Genomic DNA, 23,849 nt, shown 5'->3' with positions numbered 1-23,849 from the left:
TTTTTTGCAGTGTAAAATAAAATATTTATGAGCAATATTTGGCTCATATTTTGATGGTTTAACAACAAATACCCCCTCCAGACAGGCATGTTCTTAATAGTTTTTCATTAGATTCATATTTGATATGAATCATGCTAATCTTAAACATTATTATAATTGCTCCATGGCCTGTTGTACCCTTCAGAGTGCCAGACAATCCTGATGGAGCTGCTCGTGTCCATGTTGAGTGACAGTATCACAGCGGAGGAACTCGCCCTGTTGACCCGCCTCTTCCTGGAGAAGACTCCGCCCACTGTAAGTGCAACCTTAAAACAAGCATTTAAAGGTGCAGTGTGTAAGTTTTAGCAGCATCTAGTGGTGAGGTTGCGAATTGAACCCAACTGAAGTTATGGTGGCCGACAGGAAGTGATGTCGTCGTCTGAGACAGCAGAGAGTAGCCAGTTAAGCAATGAGGTTTCTTTACAGAGATAAATTAAGAAATTAGGTTACTTAATTACTCAGTAAAACGATATGTTATTGTGAATATGTGTCAGTGTTTTATTCGCTGACTTTAGCTAGCTTCTTTACATGAAGAACAACATAGTGACGAAACGCGTTTGTCCGTTTAGGGCCACCATAGAAACATGTCGATGTAAGCAGACCCGCGGTGTGTGTAGAGAGAAATGGCTCATTCTAAGCTAATAAAAACATTGCGGTTCATTAAGTAAGGTCTTTATACACCACTGAAAAATAGTTATGTATATGATATTGCATTTCTGTCAACAGATCCTCTTAAATATTACACAATGCACCTTTAATTGAGGCCACAATGAATTTATACACAACTCTTTTCGAAACCCTTTCAGTTCCCTTTTCCACTGAAAAGGAAAAACTTTGAAACTATGCAATGCAAATGTACAATGTGATCAAGCGTCATGTAAACAGGTTTATTTTTAACACGGTGTCAGAAAGTGGACAAGCTGATGCACAATACGCTTTTAGTAATGCCAACCTTTGGTTTGTCAATGCTGATATGAATCAGCCATCCTAGGATAATTATCTTGCTCTTTGTTCACACTTTTTTGTTATGTAACTTCATTTGTGATTGCCAGTCCTTTACTTCTGAGCACCTCTTTTCCTATTGCCTCACATCTTTAACACCCTAATTTACTATTTTATGTGGTTTCCACATATACGGTAGGTTAAAGATGTCAGCGTGCTAAAAAAAAACCTAGTACCTGAGAAGTTGCATTTCTAAACTTCGCTAAAATTAGGCTAAAAATATTAATAAATCTAGATATAAAGCTCTAGAAAAGTGATTCCATTAATCACCTAGTCGATTATTGGAAAACTAGTCTGCATCCCTTGTAAATTCAACATTTAACACACTATATTTTGTGTTTTCTTGATTATTACAGCTCAACTGCTATATCTAGTCATATTTTCAGGCTCTTTTCTTGGCCGCTACTGTATGCCCTCCATGAAGTATCGCTGTGAAATGCGCTTTTCCCACCACCGTGTTAATGAAGGTCCACAGGGAGTCAGGCACTTAAGACTGTTAGTTCACTCTCATTGTACCAGACGACAGAGACCGGCATCATTTCAGGAATCCTGCCAATGGATTGCATTATGGATTATGTCAGCATGCATTGTTTTGTGAATTTATGAGGAATTGTTTAGATTACACTGAAATGTCTCCCTACTTTCGGTAGGATGTGTGAGGTCATTTAACAGCTTAGTTCCCATGAATGGTGTGGATGGACTGGGAAGAGGTTTTGAGCTCTGGAAGTTACAGAACAATATCGTTAAAAAATTTGGGGTCGTTAACATTTTTATAAATGTTTGTGAAAAGTCTCTTCTGCTCACCAAAGCTGCATTTATTTTATCAAAAATACAGTAAAAATTGTGAAATATTATTATAATTTAAATCAGCTGTTTTCTATGTGAATATATAGTAAAGTGTAATTTATTCCTGTGATCAAAGCTGAATTTTCAGCATCATTACTCCAGTCTTCAGAGTCACATGATCCTTCAGAAATCACTCTAATATGATGATTTGATGATCAAGAAACATTTATGATTATTGTCAATGATGAAAACAGTTGTGCTGATTCATATTCTTGTGGAAATCGTGATACATTTTATTTTTCAGGTTTTTTTTTGATGAATATAGAAAGTAAAAAAAAACAGCATTTATTTTAAATCGATTTTTTTTTCACTTTAAATGTATTTACTGTCGCTTATTATCAGTTTAATGCAGAATAAAAGTTCTTGCTGTATAAAAGTATTAAAATTCTTACTGATCCCAAACTTTTGAATGCTAAATGTTTGCATAGGAAGAAATCAGGGTAACACTTTACAATAAGGTTCATTAGTTGACATTAGTTAATGTATTAACTAACATGAACTCACCATGAGTAATCCATTTGTTACTGTATTTGTTAATCTTTGTTAACGTTAGTAAATATAAATACAGCTGTTCATTGTTTGTTCATGTTAGTTCACAGTGCATAAATTAATGTTAAGATTTAAATAAAGTATTAGTAAATGTTGAAATGAACAAAGATTAGGCTAATAAATGCTGTATAAGTTCTGTTTATTCTTAGTTCTTGCTAACTAACTAATGTTAACTAGTGAACCTTATTGTAAAGTGTTACCGAAATCGGAACCGATTCCAGTTTTTCATGATATGACCCCATTTAGTTGGTGCTTGATTGCTTTTGAATGAAACCTTATATTTAAATTGTTTGCAATGAAACTTTAAATTGTGCGAACACCCTCATTAAAAACCCTCATTATTTGTATTCCTCATGCATAGGAGATCTTGTTGAGAGGAATGCTCCAGATTGTGGAGGCCAACTCGGACACAGAGCCGATCTACTACATGTCCTTTCCCATGATCCCTGGCGCAGGGGTCCCTGGCTCGAGCTCTTCCCCTGGGATGAGGCCTCATGGGGCGGTTGTGGGTAAGGGTGGAGTGAACGCTCTTCTGAGGGGTAAGTTACCCCTGGGCCGTGCTGAAGGAGACCCGAGCAGGCCTGGTCACCTGCGCTCTTCTCCCTGGCACACGGCACCCTTCCACCTGCCCTTAGTGGGCCAGAACTGCTGGCCTCACATGTCCAGTGGCTTCAGCGCCTCGCTGTGGGTGCGAGCGGGGAACGAGGACGACGGCCTTCCTAAGAAGGGTAAGAAGATCATTCTAGAAGCTTTGTATAAGCTTATAACACAGATAAGTATTATCTAGATACTAAAGTGTCCAGGGTTCCCACGAGTCCTTGAAATCCTTGAAAGTGTGTGAATCTGGGAAAAAAAATTCAAGGCCCTGGAAAGTTTAAACATACACAGATACAGCTACTTGAAAGTGCTTGAATTTATTTATTTTGTGCAAGTAGTTTAATTGAAAAAATTCCATATTATTCCCTCCGGTCCGCTAATGTTTTTTTTCGCCAACACTTCGTGGCCTATGAACACTAGCTTGCTTGATTTACGTTATGCCTGGTTCAGATTACACAATTTTTTTGTCTGTTACGATAGTCACTGTGTCAGATTACGTGATTTTGACTCCTAAAATCTTGTCAAAAGAAACATTTACTCGCAGACATATACACAAACACGCACTCACTTACTCACACACACACACACACACACACACACACACACACACACACACACACACACACACACTCTCTCTCTCTCGCGCTCACTCACTCACATAAATACGCTCGCTCACTCACTCACTCACGCTCACTCTCGCACACACACACACACACACACTCTCTCTCTCTCTCTCTCTCTCTCTCTCTCTCTCTCTCTCTCTCTCTCTCTCTCTCTCTCTCTCTCTCTCTCTCTCTCTCTCTCTCTCTCTCTCTCGCTCACTCACACAAAGGTACTCACTCACTCACTCTCACACACACTCACTCACTCTTGATGGAACCCGTCGTGGAGGACTGAAATTTTTTTAACAAATTTAACAAAACATTTATTAATATTTTGAATTAACTTTTATTTTTTATATTTTCAGTTTTCATTTTAATTTTATTTTGTTTCAGTAATATTGTTTTTGTCATGTGCTTTTGTCATTTTTATAATCTTTAGCGAAAGCAACATTTATTTGTTGTTTAATTGTTTTTTTTTTTTTTTTTAAGTTTTTCATATATATTTATGTTTGATTTTATTTGTTTAAATTCTTAAAACTTATTTTTATTTAAGTGTTAGTCATTGTAATGCTTCAACTTAATTTTATTTATTTAATTTAGTTGCCAAAGCAGCATTTTCTTTTAATGTTTTTTATTTCAATTCTATTACCGAAAAAATTTTTTAATGATTATAGTTTACGTAATGTTATGTGTTTTTGTCCTTTTTATTTGTTTTTTTAAATATAATTTCTATTATGCCACGGTCTGTCCGATTCTGATTAACTGAAACAATAAAACTGTTTAATGCACAGGTAGTTCCAAGTGAGTTTAATCACCGTTCTATATTAATGTGCTGTTTTCATTGAAGCGCACACACACACACACGTCACTAGGAGATCGCGCTCCGCACACAGAAACATTCAGGAGCTCAGAAACGTATTAACGCTGCCCTGCGACTTTTATTAATAAAATAGCTTCACTACTGAATTGCTACATTATATTTTTCAGCAACAAGGTTTTTTTTTTAGGTTTAAGTTTTTCAAGTATTTGTTTTATTTAATTTCAGCTTTAATTCAGTTACCGAAAATATTTAGTAATAATTTTAGTTAACAATAGCAACACTGATGCATGAATACCACCCCCTCTCCAAGAAGACGTTTGATTGGTTTATCCGCCTGTGTGTTGCAGAAGAGGAGGCGTCTCTGGTGGAGTCCCTGCCTGGTCCCGCACATGTCACGGACCAGCAGACAGACCGATGCCTCCTCCATGTCTTCTCCATGGGCTCGAAGGCACTGATGCTTCAGGTGTGGGTGAACATCTCCACCGGAGCCTTTATCTTCAGGTGAGTGACATGACAAAGGTGTTTTTTCCCTTCGAAAGGCCTCCTCAAAAGTGAGTGCCAGTGGTGTTTCTGGAGGGCGGTCGATCTTACACAGTCCACTTCAAACTCACATTCAGTTTCTCCATTCTGATATAAAACGCCACTTTTCGAACGAACGAACACATTCGATCACAAGCATTTACACTACAAAAGCAATCTGGTCAAATGTGTTTCCAACTACCTCTGGAAGTGGTTGAAAGTGGACAAGCTGTATTTAGCGTCGTCCACTTGAGATCCAATCGACCAAAATGCATCTTAACACCAGGTGTAAACAGGGCCTTAAGAGTCATCAATGCTAAATTTCAAAAGTGGCTGTTCATTTGTGAGTTCAGGACCTGCATTGATCCCAACGATGAGATGAAGGCGGGTCTGCTCGCCCAGGCGGAGTCTGGAGACGGCTTGCTGACCGCTGGCAGGTGGCAGCACTTGGCTCTCACATACACACAGCAGCCCGAGGGCCGGAAGAGCGTTCACGGCCAGCTGACGCTCTGGGTGTGCGGCATTAGGTGAGTCCCTGATTGCAATTGGTTGGTTGATGATTTAAAGGGACAGTTCAGCCAAATATGATAATTCAGGGTGTCCGCGGGGTCTTAAAAATATAAAAAGTTGATGATAAATCAATTTAGAGAAAATTAAGGCCCTTAAAAAGTATTGAAAAGTCTTAAATGCCATTTTGTATCATCTTTTCATTATGTATATTTGTCCAAATAATTGTATTATTTAGTCAGTTAATTCTCTTGTGCTACCGTTTTGAATTGTTGCACTGATAAGGAGTTATTACAAACTAAGACTGTTAAGTTGTGTTATTTTACAATCAATACATAGTAAATGTAAGTTTAAAGAGTCGCCGATGTAACCGGTTAAAACTTGTAGCAATGAGGTCTTAAAAATGTATGGAAAGAGTCTTAAAAAAGGTCTTAAAAGGTCCATGATTCCAGTATATGCAATTGTAATTTAGGGATGCAGACTTCAGTTCTCAATGGCTACGTTTAAATGCAACTAAATAATCCGTTAGTAATCGGATTGACGGCTCAATCGGTCAAAAGTCTTCATGTAAACACCTTAATCGATCCGATTGAGCTCGATCCAAAAAAAAATTAAAAAATGCATTAAGAAAAAAATCTATTCCGATTTGAAGCTTGTGATTATATAAACTCGCACATCAACCCGATCACGTTTAGCGTTCCTGGAAACACTACGTTCAGATTCATCAGTCGGAATGAATTCAGTTCATTTGAAACAAAAGTTGTGCATGTAAACGTAGCCATTGATTCAGAAAAGCTACACTGTTTTAATCAACCCTTCTTGTGCCACATTCAGGAAATGTGACGTCTCGCTAGATTTCACTCTGCCTAGGAAGTCCAGTTTGTCATCGGACAGTAATAAGACCTACTGTATGCTTGGACACTGTCAGCAACCCTCAGAGGAGCAGTCCAGCCCAAGTGCACGCTGGGACATGGGCACGCTGATGCTCTTTAATGGTATGAAACCAGTGCCTAAAAAGTGATTCTATTTGGAATTTGTTAAGCTTGTTGTGGAGTGTTTGGAATATTTACTAAATGATTAAATAGAACCATTTTTGTTTACTGAAATAAAGCTGAGATAAAATATAAATGGTAACACTTTACAATAATGTCTCATTCGTTAGCATGTATTTACTAACATGAACTAACAATGAGTATTTATTAATCTTTGGTAATGTTAGTTTATAAAAATAAAGCTGTTCGTTGTTTGTTCACAGTGCATTAACTAATGTTAACAATTACAACTTTTGATTTTAATAATGTATTAGTAAATGTAAACATTTTAAATGTAGTAAAATTAGTTTAAAAAAAAAAATGTTTGTTTGCACTTTGAAAGTCTGCGATGTTGTTGGTAACGCGGGATCTTCCTGCTTCTGGTAGTTTCCATGCGTGAGCCACAAATTCTCCACATTCTCTCCACACAACAAGCCTTTTTTAAACAGAATAGCAATTCTGTTGCTACTAATAGGTCATGGGTGGCTCAAGTCCAGCCGTTCCCAACCTTTAAAAAGCTCTAATGCAGTAAGATGGTCCTCTGAATGTCTTTACTGTGTTTATTTGACTTTAGGTCACCGTTTCAAACACATCTACCACACTTTCTCTTATTTTTCTTTCTTGTATCTTATATTTTAGGCTTCACATGACTTAGATTATTTTATTTTTTTTTGGGACATTCATATTTTTTTTGGGGGGGTAACAGTTTACAATAATGTCACATTTGTTAACATTAGATAATATATTAACTAACATGAGTAACAGTGAGCAATATGTTTTATTTTATTTTATGCTTTACATTTTATGTTAGATAATTGGGTAACACTTTACAATATGGTTTCATTAGTTAGCATTACTTTGCTCCATAGGTTAACAATAGAAAAATACTCCTAACGCATTTATTAATCTTAGTAAATCTCAACATTTACTGATTCATTATCTAAAATCTAAAGTTGTATCTGTTCATATTATTTAAAAGGCCTGAGCTAACATGAACTAACAATGAACAGCTGTATTTTTATTTGAACAAAGGTTGATAAATACTATAAAAAATGTATTGCTCATTATTAGTTAATGCATTAATTAACGTTAACAAATAGACCTTTTTGTAAGTGTTACTGATAATAGAAATAAAAATTGTTCGTCATTTGTTCACTTTAGTTCACAGTGCATTAACTAATGTTAACAGATACAACTTTTAAGTTTAAAAATGTATTAGTAAATGTTGAAATTAACATTTAAGTCTTATAAAAACTATTATTGTTCATTGTTAGTTCATGTTAACTAATTTTTGTTAACATCAGTTAACAATTTAAACCTTAATGTAAAGTGTTAGCTTTTTTTTTTAACTTGTGTATTTGCTCTAAAACGACTTAGACAATTAAATTAATACAGGCATGTTTTCATGAAAGAATACTTAATAATTTAATTTATATGCACAAATATGCTGTCATATTTGCCTACCTATATCTTTCTACCTACATTAAAAATGCATGCTGGGAGTTAAGCAGAGTAGTAGTAAACTGGTTATTGCTTGTCTTAGGCTCCAGAATTGACACTGCGGAGGCGTTTTACCTGTACGCCAGCGGTCCTGACCTCACCTCCATCATGCCCTGCAAGTACGGCAAGCCCCAGGAGACACTGTCCAAGTACGTGACACAAGAGGGTCTTCAGTGTGAGCAGATACGAGAGCTCCTCATGAGGAATACAGACGTTGACATCACACCGCTTATTGTAAGCCTATGAATATGAATACATGTTTTTTTTTTTTTTTATGTCTTCACCCAGAAGGCTTTTATGCAAATGTATCTGACAGCGGCTTGTTTATCTCCCTCAGCATTATTTGTCCATTTGTACGTACTAATTTCCTGCTTGCTTAAGTGCTTTTTCTGTGTAGTTTTACCCACTGACATCTTAATTAGCAGTGATTTTACATGCTGTTCCAGGTGCTCATATGCTAATGCTTTACATGCACGGCAATTACTGCTATCTAGGGCTGTCCGCGCTATACAAATAAACTTGACACGCCTTACCCTAATAACAAGCACAAACTGTGTTAAATAGAATTTGATGTGCAAGCAAAAAGGTACAAGGCCTATTATATCCGCCTTTTTACCGTGGTAAAGTAGAAAAAAACGCTGTAGGACGAATTAAAAGCGAACCAAAGGAAGAAACGTTTATAATCCCCTGCGAAAATGTGCGAGGCGTGAGTGAAGGTTTGGGAAAAGAAACAAGAGATCCCATGTCCAATGGAATATTGTTAAATTCGCTGATAATTGGATGACCAGATCGCAAAACATAAAACAAAGCCGACAAAGCTTAAATATACAGTATGGGCTCACGTGATGTACCTCTCTCATTTGGCATGAATCCAAATGTTTCCATGGATGCAATGTAACATTTAATTGCTATAACCTATTATTTCTTTTGTAAACAAAGCCATGATATTCACGTATAAGTATATATAAGTCATAAAATATATATAGTGCATATGAAGACCTCAGATGCAAAAGCCTCTAAAAGCCACCTATGTCAAAAATGAGATAATAATATTGAGTGAATGCTCTCCGCACATAGTATACTTAGAGGCTTTTGCATCTGAAGTCTTCACATATATATATAATATAAGTCATAATATTCACGTAAAACAGCATTCAGGTATAATAAAATGTGTTTAACCGGTGCTATGATGCGGTTGTCAAGTTTATCGGCACAGCTCTACTGCTGTCAAGAGAGTCACTTAAACACAAACCTTCATTTCTCATGGATAAATTGGCTTCTTTTATAAGATCTTCTCTAAAAATATATATTGCTAATATAAAGTATTGTACAAATTCGTCTAGAAGATATATATCACCAAGAGATATATCACCTCAAAATCAAAAGAAAAATATTAACCCTTTAAAGCTCTGGGGTCTCATTTATAAAACTGTGCGTCATCACTCATGATGAAGATTTACGTTTTTACTTCATCTGCCGATAAATATGCGTCAGTTTTACTAAACAGCCCAACGCGCTCGCTGGCGTGGACATTTAAGAAGGGATGGATATTTGCTTCAAGTGATAGGCTTGGCGAGTGAAATTATATGTATAAGTATATGTATAACTTTCTAGAGTTCTCAACGGGCCTGAAAATTACAACCCGACCCGACCCGGCCCGTGGCTTTTAAAGCCCGGACCCGATGTAACCCGACACATAAACATGAATCATCTGCCCGAACCCGGCCCGCGGCCCGACGCCGCGTCGGATTTTTTTTTCTCTCATACACGTATTATCATGACCAGCAGACGGGAATTCAAATCAACCTTTAATGTTCACACCTTTTAACAATACAAACAATACAAACAACTGAAACAATAAACTTTAAATATATAAATAGGCTGTAGTAGCGACGGTGAATTCACCTGCGGCAAGTTTACTTTTCACCAACTCCATCTTCTTCTCGAGGCTAAAGGCGTGCACGCAGCGGCGTCAGGTCTGCCCCCGCCCCTCTCCATGATGCACGTTACACACAGCAGCCAGACTTTCTTTACGGTGACCAGCAGCGATGATTAATAAATGTTTTATTTATTTATTTTTTTGAGCGGAAAAGATTAAGCCCGAGGTCCGACCCGACCCGAGTCATTTGATTATATTTTCGACCCGAACCCGCGGGTCCCGTCGGGTTTGTCGGGCCGACCCGACCCGTTGAGAACTCTATAACTTTCTTTAGATTTTCTGTCTAAAAGTGACCAAAAAGACATTTAACTCCAGCTCAAACTGCTCCAACTCCAAAACGTTCGTACGCATGGGTAAGCATTTTGCGTGCAGGTGCGCAAACTTTCCCGTCAAGTTTGTTTTTATAAATCACAACTTAAGCGTCGGAAGTGGCGTAGCCTCTTTCAGGCCCTGTTTTGTGCGTATGCAACGGTTATAAATGAGGCCCCTGGGAAGTTTCTTGAACATATAGGCAAAAATAAAAATTAATCTCAGTGCCTGCTCATGCTCACAACAACATGCTGCATTCAGCTCTGTTTTTTTAAAAGTGCAAAAAAAGACTGTCTTGATTAACTTGAAATGTTGACCTGTGGATCTGCTTTAATCTCAACATATGTGCATTTGTGTTTTTACAGGAGAGTTTAGCTGTCGTTTATGCCCCCAGCACACCGTCTCTGTACACCATATATGAGCCCGTGATCCGCCTGAAGGGCCAGGCCAAATCAGCGGTGGTTTCCCAGCGGCCCTTCAGTGCCAAAGAGGTCCAGAGCCCCATCCTGGAGCCTCCTTTTCTCAAGACCATGATGCACTGCAGGGCTCTCGGCCTACACAGCGCCCTGCACAAGATCGGTGGCACCGGCTCTTTTGTCTTCTTGTTTGCACGGGTATGTGTTTGTGTGCGTATGTCACTAGTAGAGACCAGGAATGAATGGAATGAGTTCTTATGTCACTGCGCTTCTGTTTACTGCACACAAACTGATGAGGTATTATTTTGTGCTGATTCACAAAAGCTCTGATAACTGTTTGCTGTGCTTTTTAATTGAAGCAATCAGTTCGAGAGGCTGAGGTACATCTGAATATTAAGCTTCAAAGTTTATAGCGAAGGGATCTCCTGTGTTTCCTTCATATTCCAATGCACATTTTTTGCTGGTAATCTGATAATACGCCGTTTCTTTCACTCAGAGGGCAAATTGGATTTTTGGTCAGCATGTTCTGACCCAGGACGTTCAGTTGTACACCGTGTTCCTTCACATTATCCTTCAGACGTCTCTCGAATGTCACCTCAAAGCCTCGCTTTGTGTTTCTCTCATTCTCATTTTTTATGTCTCTCATTTCCTATCAGTCTGTCATGAGAACTAAAATACTGGCACAGAATCAAATATGACTATTTTTAAACTAAATCGTACTTATCCCAAACTTTTGAACAGTATTGTATGTTATAAATATTAATACTTTTACTCTGCAAGGATGCATTAAATGGTGAAAGTTGTCAGTAAAGAAACTTGTAATATTACAAAAGATTATATTTCAAATAAATATGCAGTTTTTTAAACTTTCTATTCATCAAGGAATCCTAAAAAATAAAACGTATCACGGTTTCTACGCAGCATGATTTCTGAAGGATCATGTGACACTGAAGACTGGAGTAATGATGCTGAAAATTCAGCTTTGATCACAGGAATATATTACACTTTACTATATATATTCACATAGAAAACAGAAATTCCAATATTAACTTAATACTCATATGATCAAATTAAAACCACATATTTACAATGCTGCTTCATTTTGATTTGAAATTATACACTGTATATTAGCTAAATCCCTGCAGAGATATTGTGTTTATTGCCTAATAGGCTCTATGCACGATCGCTTCCGCGTTTTGTCTCAGCCCGCCCAGTTACATCTGGTGCTGCGTCAGAAGCCATTTTTGCATTAGGTCAGAGGTGGAGATAATGGCAAATTACACTCGCTGTTTACAAAAACTTCCAGCAGTTAACGTGAATGATGTTAACAATATTGTGAGGCAGTTAACTGTCACACATATGAGTAAGAAAGAGAAGTTCTTTAAATTATAAATTTCGAGCTACATCAACAACTTTGAGGGTGAGTATTCTCTCATATCGCGCGAAATCCGACTAGCGAATCAGTTTCTAAAATCGTTGTCTCCGTTTCTGAGAAAATGAATTTTATTAAAGTGAATTGTCCTATAGAATGCGCTATGCGGAAGTAAAGACGCCGGCTGAGATCCTACCGGAAATACGTCAGCAGCGTTCGTGCATAGAGCCTATTGTAAGAACATTTTTGACATTATCTAAACCAGAAATGTTGATCAACAACACCCAACGTGTGAACCATGCTAAATGAGACCACAATAAAAATAATTGAGGAGCAGTGCTAATTAAAATAGCAACAGATGCTCAATCTTGGTATGATGCCAAATAACTGATATTCATTAAAGAATTTAGTGCAGATGAATCTAGTTTATTGAGGTCGTTTAGTAACTTTGGAGCAGCCGTCGCTAATAATCATCTCACATTTTAACACCGTGACCCAGAATGTCAACATGAAAACACATTCACAACTCGCTTCACTTTCATTATATGACGTGTTACAGTGATTTTAGCACCAGGAACATCTGACTCACATTCCATTCATGTTGCCTCTCTCTGTCTTCTTTCATTGGTTGTTGTACTGTAGGTGGTGGAGTTGAGCGACTGTGAGAAAACTCAAGCTCTGGCGCTGCAGCTTCTTCTGTCTCTGGTCAAAAACCATCAGCATCGCACCCATGAGATGGAGTGTTACCACGGTTATTCCATGATTCACCAGGTCCTCATCAAGCCCAAGTGCATTGTGGGATACCACATTCTGAAGGTGAGTTTTAGCATATCAGATGTAGATGATACGTTTTTTTTCATAAATAGTTAAATTGCTTGTCATATAAAATTATGCAGACTTGTGAAAATCTAAATATTTAAATTCTTATTTGGTCATAAAGTTTCCTAAAGATGGCTGTTAGTTAAAAAATAATGGTTCCTCTAATTAAAAAAAGACATAGACATTAAGATGCATATTAAATATAATAAAAGCCTTAAAAATATCAAGGTATAGTTTAACTATAGAGCTCTTCAGTGATGACATATTTATGTAGTTTGCATTACCATTGTTCCCTCAACAAAAAAACAATAGGATTTTCTATTGGCTTTTGCGTTATTGCAGAAAATAATCCAACAAAAGTTTATGATTCTTACACATTTTGTTCATATTCTTGAACTTTTATGAATTAGAAAGTCTAAATACAATCGGCAGAAGTAAAAAGTAAGAAGTAAATGCTTTGTCAAACTCTTTCAGTCTTTATTTAAAGAACATTTTGCACTGATTTGAATTAGAATAGTTGTGTAGTGATTATAAACACAATGAGGCTGTGAAAGCGACTAGTGAGTTTACATATTCTGCGTGACGTTTAATGTCCCAGAAATCCTCTGTAGTCCCATTTAGTCACTTGTTTGCCTTTTTCAAGACAAGTTAAAGCTGTAAAAGTGGCAGATCACTGTTGTGCTCAACAGCGCACCCTGCTGGGTTACACTGTTAATGCGGACTGACAGTGACACTGTGTTGTCCCTCTCTCAGTATATTCTCAGAGTATCACTGGATTTTGATTTTGCCAATGTCTGTGTGCATGTGGTGTGATAGACGTTGTTGGACGGCTGCTGTAGCGGGTCGATCCTGACGATTGGAGAAGACGGCCAGTTTCATCTGGATGCTGAATCCACTGTGGTGGTGCAAGATCTCAGACTGCTCTCTGAAATACTGCTGGACTGGAAGATATGGGCCAAAGCTCAGGTTCACACTTACATCTAAATGAGAGCATACCATAGATTTGGCTATTTTTATATAGAGCTAATTATAATGGCTGTATGTGTGTGTGTGTCTAATAGTGTGGCGTGTGGGAGACTCTGTTGGCCGCTTTAGAGATCCTCATCCGAGTGCGTCATCCACAGCAGATGTTCAACATTCGGCAGCTTCTAAAGGCCCAGGTGGTTCATCGCTTCCTACTCGCCTGCCAGGTGCTTCAGGTGAGAAGTTTACAACACGTGAGGTCAATGGAGGGCAAGTAAGTTTAGGTTGTAGTCTTTGAAATGACTCGCTTTCTGTCGGCTGTCTATGAGAATCAACTAGTGATGCACTGAAATTTCGCCAACCGGAAATACATTTTCTGTTTATGCAACCAAAAAAAAAAAGGTTTTGGCGCGCATACCTACTAAGAAAGTTTCAACTTTCAAATTCTCTCAGTTTCATAATGAAACTCAAACAATAAATGTAATTTTGACGCTCTTTGATGTGGTGATGGATCTCTGTAGCGCCTCAGTTCAAGCGGTATGAGAACGATCATCCATTCCTCTTTACCACTAGATATAGCATTAAATAAAAAGAATAATTTACTAAAATGTACATGTCTCAAGTAATCGCTCACTCAGAGTTTCAACTGTGGAAAGACATCAATAAATAAGCTTGTAAATAGTGGTCGATATTTGGCACTTTTAAAATATCGGCATCGGCCGATAAGTATTTCTGATTGGCCGATGTGTTGGAAGCGGGACTTTTATTTTGACGGGCGGCGCTGAGAACACCAGCGCCTGAGAAGAGAACGGCATCGCCTGCTCACACAGCCTCACTCACATTCTCCGTCTTCATTAGTTTACGTTCTCTGTCAGTCATATCTAATACTTTGTTAGAAAGAACTTTTAAACAAAGAAAGAAAATGGTATGCGAAAAAGTAAAGTGTTGCTTTTATATTATTTTTTACAGAAAAGGCAAACAATCAGGCTAAAATACTTTCTCATTTACAGTCAACATTCAGCAAATGCGCATCTGCATCATTTAAACAAATCTCTGAATATCTAATAAACATTTAATTTCACAAACCTTGCAGATTTAATGGAATCCAGCTGTGATATCTTGTGAAGTGTGAATTTGTAGTCTGATAAACGTGTTATTGCGAGTGACGGTCGGTCCGTGCGAAGTGAGTGAATGCAAACAGAAGATCAGCTTTAGGAATCGCGATCGAAAAACTTTAAATCTTTCATATTAAAATATGCTGTGCTATATCCAGTTGCCCACTGTGTCATATTCATATCGTTTTCACTGTGTGCTGAATAATATTAGCGTTACCTTATGTCTTTATTTGAAAAAAATATGATAACCAGTGCACACAATATTACCAGATTACTGAGTGCAATGTTACAGTGTTTACTTTTACAGTGGTTACAGTGTTTACTACCTTTTTATTCACATATTTATATATTTTTAAACAATTACTTTATTTGTGAAAAATACTGTAATAGGATTGCAGATTCAAGAAGTTGCCATCTAAAGTAATATAAGCATGTTTATTTTAAATATTTGTTTCCTAATTTATTTAAAATGTATAAAATATTGATTAAAATAAATATAAGTATATAATAAAGATATCGACTTTACATCAGCCATCCTGCTCTCTAAGATATCGGCATCGGCCATCAAAAAAACAATATTGGTCGACCAATATGTAATGTAAACAATGTGACATAAGGGAACTGTTGTGTCAGGAATGCCATTTAATATCTATAGACTTGTTAGTTAGCTAAATCAAATAACTTAAGATTTTATAAATTTTATGTACAACTTTTTTTTTATGTTGATTGATTATTAACTACATTTGATTAGTTAACTGATTATAAAATACACTTTAATTTCAGTTTTCAGCTAAATGAGCAGAGTTTCTGTACAAATTAATTTTGGTGCATCATTAAAATCAATCCATGTTGAAATATCATTATAGAAACAACCAATCGCTATCCAGTATGCAATTGATACGAGAAAGAAGACCAATCACAGTTCAGTGTTGTGGGTTGTTTTGTAACATCATCATGATTGTTCTCATAGGAGCATCGGGATGAGTACCTGACCTCCATCCCACAGGAGGTCTGCCTCTCGTTTGTCAAAATCATCCAGGAGGTTTTGGGTTCGCCTCCAGACCTGGACCTGCTGCGGCTGGTCTACAACTTCCTGTTGGCCGTTCACCCCCCCACCAACACTTACGTGTGCCACACACCCACCAGCTTCTACTTCTCTCTGCACATCGGTACGCAAACATTTTGGAAACCAGTATCTGATAGTCATACTCATTAAAGGAAAAGTGCACTAAAGAGGATAATTCTGTCTACATTTACTAACCATCATGCCTTATGACTCAATTTATTTAATGAAACTAAAAAACAAAAGATGATGATTAGCCAGATGTTCAAGCTGCTTCTGGCTTTGTGATTCACAGAAGAAGAAGAAAAAAATAATAATACAGGTTTTATATGAGAAGATGAGAAAATGATGGCAGAAATATGATATATATAAATATAAATAAATAAATAAATAAATAAATAAATAAATGAATGAATGAATGAATGAATGAATGAATGAATGAATGAATGAATGAATGAATGAATGAATGAATGAATGAAAATATATTTTGGGCCACCTCTTTAACCTTAATTTTGGGCCACCTCTTTAATTTTAATTTTAATGAAAATTGTTATTAAACAAAACGTACACCATGTCTACGTAAGGATACACTTAATGATATATGACTTAACTAAATGCAAGTGATTAACTAAAACTAAAAAGATGTTTCCATTATAGTCAGTAAAGCGGTCTAAGTTGGAAGGATCCATTGCATCATGTCCGAACTACTTCATGACTGCATTTATTTATATATATATGTATATATATATATATATATATATATATATATATATATATATATATATATATGTATATATATATATATATTAGGGCTGTCAATCGATTAATTTTTTTAATCGCGATTAATCGCATATTGTCATGAGTTAACTCGCGATTAATCGCATTTAATCGCACATTTTTTTAATTGTTCTAAATGTACCTTAAATTAATACTTTTCAAGTTTGTAATACTCTAATCAACGTGGGCATGGATAAATATAGATGCTTTATGCAAATGTATGTTTATTATTGAAACCATATACAATATAGAGCATAAGGATATGTTTCAAAGGTCACAGATGTTTTTCAAAGAACTTGTTCATGTCTATTAGACACGTAGAAAGAACAAAAAAATGGCAGGTTACCATTACTTCTCTTTCTTTGCACTGAGCAATTTACTAACACAAACATGTTTAGATTTTTGCATGACAGGGCAGCTCTTCTGAAAATGCTAAATGTACATTTATTATTTATTAGCCTATTACATTGTAGTTTATCTCTCTCTGTGCCCATTTTGATGAAGCTAAATTCTCAATAAAACTGTTTTCATTGGTATATTTTACTGTTTCTGTTGTCAAACAACAGAATGAATTTGAAATGGTGACTGAAACGCGACCCATTAAGACATAACCAGCTCTCCCTTCCAAGATGTTAATCTGCACAAAAATTCGTCGTCTGGTGAAATCAAATTCACATAAGATAAAGACAATATCTGTGCTCTGATTTCGGCTATACTTGTAAAAATAGAGAAGCAACATAATATCTGTGCTTAACTGAGTTAAAGCGCTGCTCCTCCGCGCGAGACGCAGAGAGAGAGAGAGAGAGAGAGAGAGAGAGAGCGAGAGAGAGAGAGCGAGCGAGCGAGCGAGAGAGAGAGAGAGAGAGAGAGAGAGAGAGAGAGAGAGAGAGAGAGAGAGAGAGAGAGAGAGAGAGAGAGAGAGAGAGAGAGAGAGAGAGAGAGAGAGAGAGAGAGAGAGAGAGAGAGAGAGAGAGAGAGAGAGAGGTGCGCGCGCGCGCGTGCTGAGAGAGCAGTACCGGCGGTACCGGTAGATTCTCAGAAACTAAATAAGGTTTGGGCGCTTTGTTGAAGGGAAAAAATCGCTAAAGGGGTCTGCAGTGTCGCTAAGTTAGCAACACTGTGTATCTCCATTTCTCCAACTAGGGGTTGGGCCACGGGTCAAACAGAAAATACGCGCTGCGTTAATCGCACGTTAAAAAAATTAGTGCCGTTAATATGATTTTGCGTTAACGCGTTATTAACGCGCTAACTTTGACAGCCCTAATATATATATATATATATATATATATATGTGTGTATATATATATGTATATGTATGTATATATATATACCTCAAATGTAATTAATAATCAATCAACATAAAAAAAAGAGTTGTACATAAGAATTTATAAAATCTTAAGTTATTTTATCTAGCTAACTAACAAGTATATATTTGTTATGTAATGTTAAATTTACCTCAGAAAAGCCCTTCAGTGACCATAAACTCATTAGTTAGCCAATATTTAAATGTTTAAATGTCACAAAACAATTTGGAGTATAAATATAATTATGTGATTATAAAGTTAGTATTATAACTTTATTATTAAAAAACTTCCTTGTGTGTAATTTAAGTGGTTGTATACAAATATTGGATACCTATATATATATATATATATATATATATATATATATATATATATAAACATTATATAAAAGGAGAAACATCATGTCTGGCGTTCTAATTTAAATCATATGTTGTTTCTAACCATATATAACTGCTCTTATTTTAATTTTATTGTGGCTGTAGTCTAGCCTCGAGCTTACAGCTCATTCATATCAGTAATCATTCAGAGGTGTTGCGCTTCCAGTGTAGAAACCCTATTAAACAAAAACATTTTAGTTCATTCATGTTTTCTTGTGCCATCAGATGGTAAGATGTACCAGGAGAAGGTTCAGTCCATGATGTTCCTGCGTCACTCGAGCAGTGGAGGGAAGTCCGCCTGCAGCTCCGTGCTTTCTCTCTCTCCCACCGTCTTCACCGAAATGCCCACTGATGGGAACGCATCACTGCCTCCCACTTCCCCCAAGCCCAGAGGTCAGTGCCTCCTCCAGACACATTAAACCAGCAGACTAATAATCATTAATGCAGTTATTCATGAGAAGGTCAAAATCTGAATAATATCCACTCCATTCACTCGTTTTGTCGCACTTCACAAGCATTATTCAACTAAAAATGTCCCTATCTGGCTGTTTGGCTCTGCTGCGTCTTATAAAGTTTGAAACACATGACCTTTGACTAATACAAAATCAATTACAGCGCAAACCTGCCTCTGTCAAGTTAAAGTTACATTTATTTCTATTGCACTTTTATAATACGCATTGTTTCAAAGCAGCTTTAAATAAAATTATGATGTTAATGTTTATAAAAATCTTAATATCTTCATGCTTTTATAGTTGCATTTAGCAGATTAGAGCTGGACGATATTATAGTTTATAGTTTAGTATATTGCCCTACGTGAGTGTACGCTATTTATGCAGATCAAGTTGGATGTCTAACTTGGTATACATCTGTGTAATATAGATATATTTTGCTGCAATATAAACAATCAAGCAGTTGCGATTTGCTCTATACTATATATTGCTTTATATGGATGCACTGAATGTTTTGTGTATAAAGTTGGATATACTATTTAGCTCTGCGATTAATATAGTTTAAATTTTGCGATAATATAAACAATCCAACAGTTGCAATATGCTATATATTATATATTGCGAGAAGTATACTGTATGTATACAGATAAAATTGGACATACTTGTATATCCAACTTTAAAATATAGTTAGATTTCGCAATGATATAAACATCAAGCAGTTGATATGCTATATAGTATTGCTTTACATGAGTGTATATGTGGGGGAAGTTGGATATACTATACATCCTTTATATAACGAGCTGTGCGATAATATAGTAGGGATGCACCGATATGAAAATTTTGGCTGTTATTTGAAAGCCGATAACGAGATATTGGCTGATAAATCTAAATCCAAATTTTTTAATAATTTTTGAGAGCCTGATTACAAATACAAAAGTCTCACCATTAAAATCCGTGTCCCAAACGCACAATTATAATGTTCTCATTATAATTTTATGTAGCTGATATGACAGCACATGTTGCACTTAACTGTATTTTCCTTGATTCCAATCATATTTCAAGCAATTCATAACCATCATGTTGAACAGTGCGCATCTGAAGTGTCTCAGCTGAAGGAAATAATCCATTATTTATCAGCTTTAATATATCGGCCAAATTTTCTTATTGGGCCAATAACGATAATATTAAAAAATATATATTTCTCTCTACACACACCCCTCTACAGGGTCCCCTTACATCGACATGTTTCTACAGGAACCCTAAACGGACAAACGCGTTTCGTCACTATGTTGTTCTTCATGTAAAGAAGCTTCAGCTAAAGTCAGCGAATAAAACACTGTCACAATGATGAACAAGTGACAATAATATTCGCAATAACATATCGTTTTACTGAGTAATAAAGTAAACCTAATTTCTTAATTTATCTTTGTAAAGAAACCTCATTGCTTAACTGGCTACTCTCAGACGACATCACTTCCTGTCGGCCACCGTAACTTCTGTTGGGTGCAATTCACAACCTCACCACTAGATTCTGCTAAAAATCACACACTGCACCTTTAAAACAATCTATATTGGTTAAAGCGCTATATAAATGAAGGTGACTTGACTAGATGATGTGTGTTTTTTTGCCCCACAGTTCGCCACACTTCTTCCCCCGATCATGGAGATGAAGATCTGTCTCTTCGGCCTCCTAACACACATCGCTCTCCCCACGCTTCTCCAGCCCTGACGCCCCGTCTGGCTCACGGGAGCGTGACCGGGACCACCGAGCCTGAAGATGGGACGTCCCTCATTACCCAGCATGCCCTGGGCAGCACAGAGACCCTGAAGCGGGGCGTTGACGAACAGCTTCTCAGCAGCTGCGAGTCTGCAAAGACCATTTGTGATTCTCAGACTGCGGGTGTTGATGACGAGGGAAGCATTGTGGGAAACCGAACGCCCTCTATTAGTGTAGAAGAGGAGCATGATGGGCCAGCCGAAAGCCCGGTGGACTCAGAGGGCCATTTCGATTGGACCAGCGAGGAAGCGCCACGCCGACCCGACAGCCTGAAGGGAATCCAGTCCTTCCAGAGGAGCCACAGTAACCTGGCCAGTCTGGGCTTGGCGTTTCCCGCGCAGAACGGCTCTCTGACTATCGCTCGCTGGCCCACCGTGACTGACCGCGCCGCCCCCCCGGATGACTGGGAAAGCTACACATACTCACCCGGTTATGACAGACACAGCAAGGCGGACTCCAGTAATGACAGGTATTACTTTATACTGTTGCATTGACGTCACTTATAGACCTTCTGTAGCCCCGCCCCTTTTCAGCGCCGCGCTCGTTGTCTTTTGTCTTCCGGTTTGTATTGTCACAGCGATCTTGCGTATTTATGAATGAACGGCTCGTTTTAAAATCTTCCCGGTCTACTGACATTTGTTTAGACATCTGCTTTAAACATGACAATCCTCATGATAACTTTCGTTAACTTTACATTAAGTAAATCCACTTCAAAAGCTAATTACTCATGGATAGAAATATACGGAGCAACCGCAAAAACGGAAGTCCAACAATATTCTAAAGATGGCGGCGCGCTCGTTTCTCTGGCGCGTAAGGTCTATAAAACGGATAGTTCCGGTCCTTGATTCTGATTGCTTGGCGGAGGAATAAATGTGTTTTAACGTTATATTTTTTGTTGCTGGTATTTATTTTATGAATAAAAAAAATATTAAAATGAATATTTTTATGGAGTAACCCATTTAGAAAAGAAATAAGCCCCTGAAGCCGTGTTTTACAGTGAATTTATTAGAACAGCTAAGGCATAGCTAGCAAAGCCCCTTAGCTGCTCTAAATTCACTGTAAATCACGGCTTCAAGAGGCTTATTGCTTTATTTCCCGCGGGAGCACACTCCCTCAGCCGGACTGATTGGCAGTAGAGCTGCTGAATGACTGGATTTAATAGAGGAAACTCCGAAAACGCCAGTAAAACGCACGATTATCAGTTTAAACTAAAGGTTGGATATAGTGTTTCTTACAACTTACCAAAGATCCCATGATCCGTGGATATTGAAATGCAAATCCACCAGTTGTTTCTGTGATTTGCAGCGATCCATTTGCTTCTCTGCTCTGTAGCTTTGGGCAGTCTGTAAAAACACACCTCAGATTTCTTGTCAAATCCATTTATACAGTCAATCTCAAAGCTCTGTCCCGTTTTAGGTGTGTTTTGTGTTTGTTTTCACGCTGAAACAAATGTGGCGGTGTGTAATGGATTATCGAAAAAGAAAAAGTGTAGGGCTGGTTCTGTGCTTCAGTTGTTGATTGGATGTTGAGGTGTGGGCGTGGCACACACAAGCTTGCAGAGGCGGGTGTCACAATAAGATTTATAACATGCATTTAGTAAATAAACAGTGGATTTACACTTCATGCTGACTTTAAGGCCGTGCAGAGGCTCATTTAACTGAGCCTTTTAGTAAATAAGTCAGGGTGAATGTCACTTAATGTAATTAGTATTTATGATCAATCATCATGTGGCACACTGTAATCTGCAGGAGCGAAGCCATCAAAAATATTTTTTATTAAAAAATGTAATTCTTATTTTTTATATTTATGGTTGTCGTGATAATTCAGTGTTATGTTTAGTATAATTTAAATACTATTAAAGTTTTTGATAATATTTGGATTTAGTTTAATTTTTCTTTTTTTTCACTTTAAGTAAATTTTTATTATTATTTTAAAATATGTCTATATAGTTTTTATTATTTTTTATTTATTTGTTTTATTTTTAGTTATTTCAGTATTTCAATTTAAACTAAATGAAAATTAGAAATTTTGCCCTATTTATAGTTTTATTTATTTATTTATATAATTTTATTTCAGTTAGCGTTTATTTTATTTCAAGTAGCGAAAATGTTTTATAGTTAACATATATACAATATAGTTTTTATTGTTTAGAGTTTTTTTTTTTAGTTTTAGTTAACAATAATGACCCTGTTTGCCAAAAATGATGAGATCTGTAACCCACCACACACTTTTTTTAATCATTCAAATATGCCTCACAAATTAATTCCCTTGATAATATGATTTATATATCAGATGCCTAAAGTCATGGTCGGTCACTTAAAACCGTTTATAGACATCTCTTATGTATGAATTTCTGTAACTCAAACAATACAGCATGGCGCAAGCTTATGGGTTTGATTCCCAGGGAATGCATGAACAGATAAAATGTATAACTGTGCGTTCACACCGCCGGCGGCGAGAGCGTCAAAGTGGCCGGAAGCCATTCATTTTCAATGAGAGCCGGCGGCGAGCACCGGCGAGGGCGGCGCGGCGCGCCTTGGACGGCGAGAGCGGCGAGAGGAGTTGAAATCAAGTCAACTTTATGGTAATAAGCTATGACGCGGTTCGGCGGCAACCAGCGGCAACCAATCGGAATGTAGAAGTCCTCCGCCTGAGAGGAAAAAATCACGCATTCTAATCTACGTCAGAGTGTCCCCGAATCTTTCTACGGCGTCGGTGGCAGGGCGGCGAGAGCGAATTTTGCCGCTTTCGCCGGTGGCGGTGTGAACGTACAGTAACTTTAGATAAAAGCATCTGCCAAATGCAGAAATGTAAATGCTTAAAACCCTAATAAAACTGCAAAGTGCATAGCAAAATAGTTTTAAACAAGTACGCTTTTTTGTATATAAATGTATCCAGTAAGAATTATTATTTTTTGTTTGCAATAGGACAGCCCCGTAAATGGCAGTCCCTAGGTAGTGTGCTCACTACTGAACTAGGGAGGGAGTAAAACTCTTCTGAAGCCTTTTTTCAAATATTTTGTGATATGTTTCGTTCTTGTAGAGATGCTTAATATATCCAGGGAGTGCTTTTAAATTACACGTGATGACTGAATAATGCTCTTTAATTATGCTAATTTATGCCACTGAGTTTTGGAGATGAATGACTTGTAATATCA

The 23,849-nt window shown here is 37.1% G+C and overlaps 1 protein-coding gene across 4 annotated transcripts in view; it reads left to right on the top strand.

Annotated features, from left to right (window-relative positions):
* Positions 1–23,849, top strand: part of lyst (lysosomal trafficking regulator) — a 135,456-nt gene that overhangs the window by 57,064 nt on the left and 54,543 nt on the right. For all 4 annotated transcript variants that reach the window (XM_081351932.1, XM_081351931.1, XM_081351933.1 and 1 more), the window contains 13 exons: positions 185–294; positions 2,798–3,164; positions 4,803–4,956; positions 5,328–5,501; positions 6,316–6,476; positions 8,056–8,246; positions 10,626–10,874; positions 12,691–12,864; positions 13,684–13,833; positions 13,929–14,066; positions 15,916–16,114; positions 18,692–18,859; positions 20,552–21,161. In XM_081351932.1, coding sequence (XP_081208058.1) covers positions 185–294; positions 2,798–3,164; positions 4,803–4,956; positions 5,328–5,501; positions 6,316–6,476; positions 8,056–8,246; positions 10,626–10,874; positions 12,691–12,864; positions 13,684–13,833; positions 13,929–14,066; positions 15,916–16,114; positions 18,692–18,859; positions 20,552–21,161 — 2,845 coding nt within the window. The remainder of the gene's footprint in view (positions 1–184; positions 295–2,797; positions 3,165–4,802; positions 4,957–5,327; positions 5,502–6,315; positions 6,477–8,055; positions 8,247–10,625; positions 10,875–12,690; positions 12,865–13,683; positions 13,834–13,928; positions 14,067–15,915; positions 16,115–18,691; positions 18,860–20,551; positions 21,162–23,849) is intronic.

This window comes from Scardinius erythrophthalmus, assembly GCF_964197995.2.
Source record: "Scardinius erythrophthalmus genome assembly, chromosome: 21".
In the NCBI taxonomy this organism is placed as follows: Eukaryota; Metazoa; Chordata; class Actinopteri; order Cypriniformes; family Leuciscidae; genus Scardinius; species Scardinius erythrophthalmus.
The sequence above is the reverse complement of the archived record's forward strand: the minus strand, read 5'-3'. Positions and strand labels throughout refer to the sequence as shown.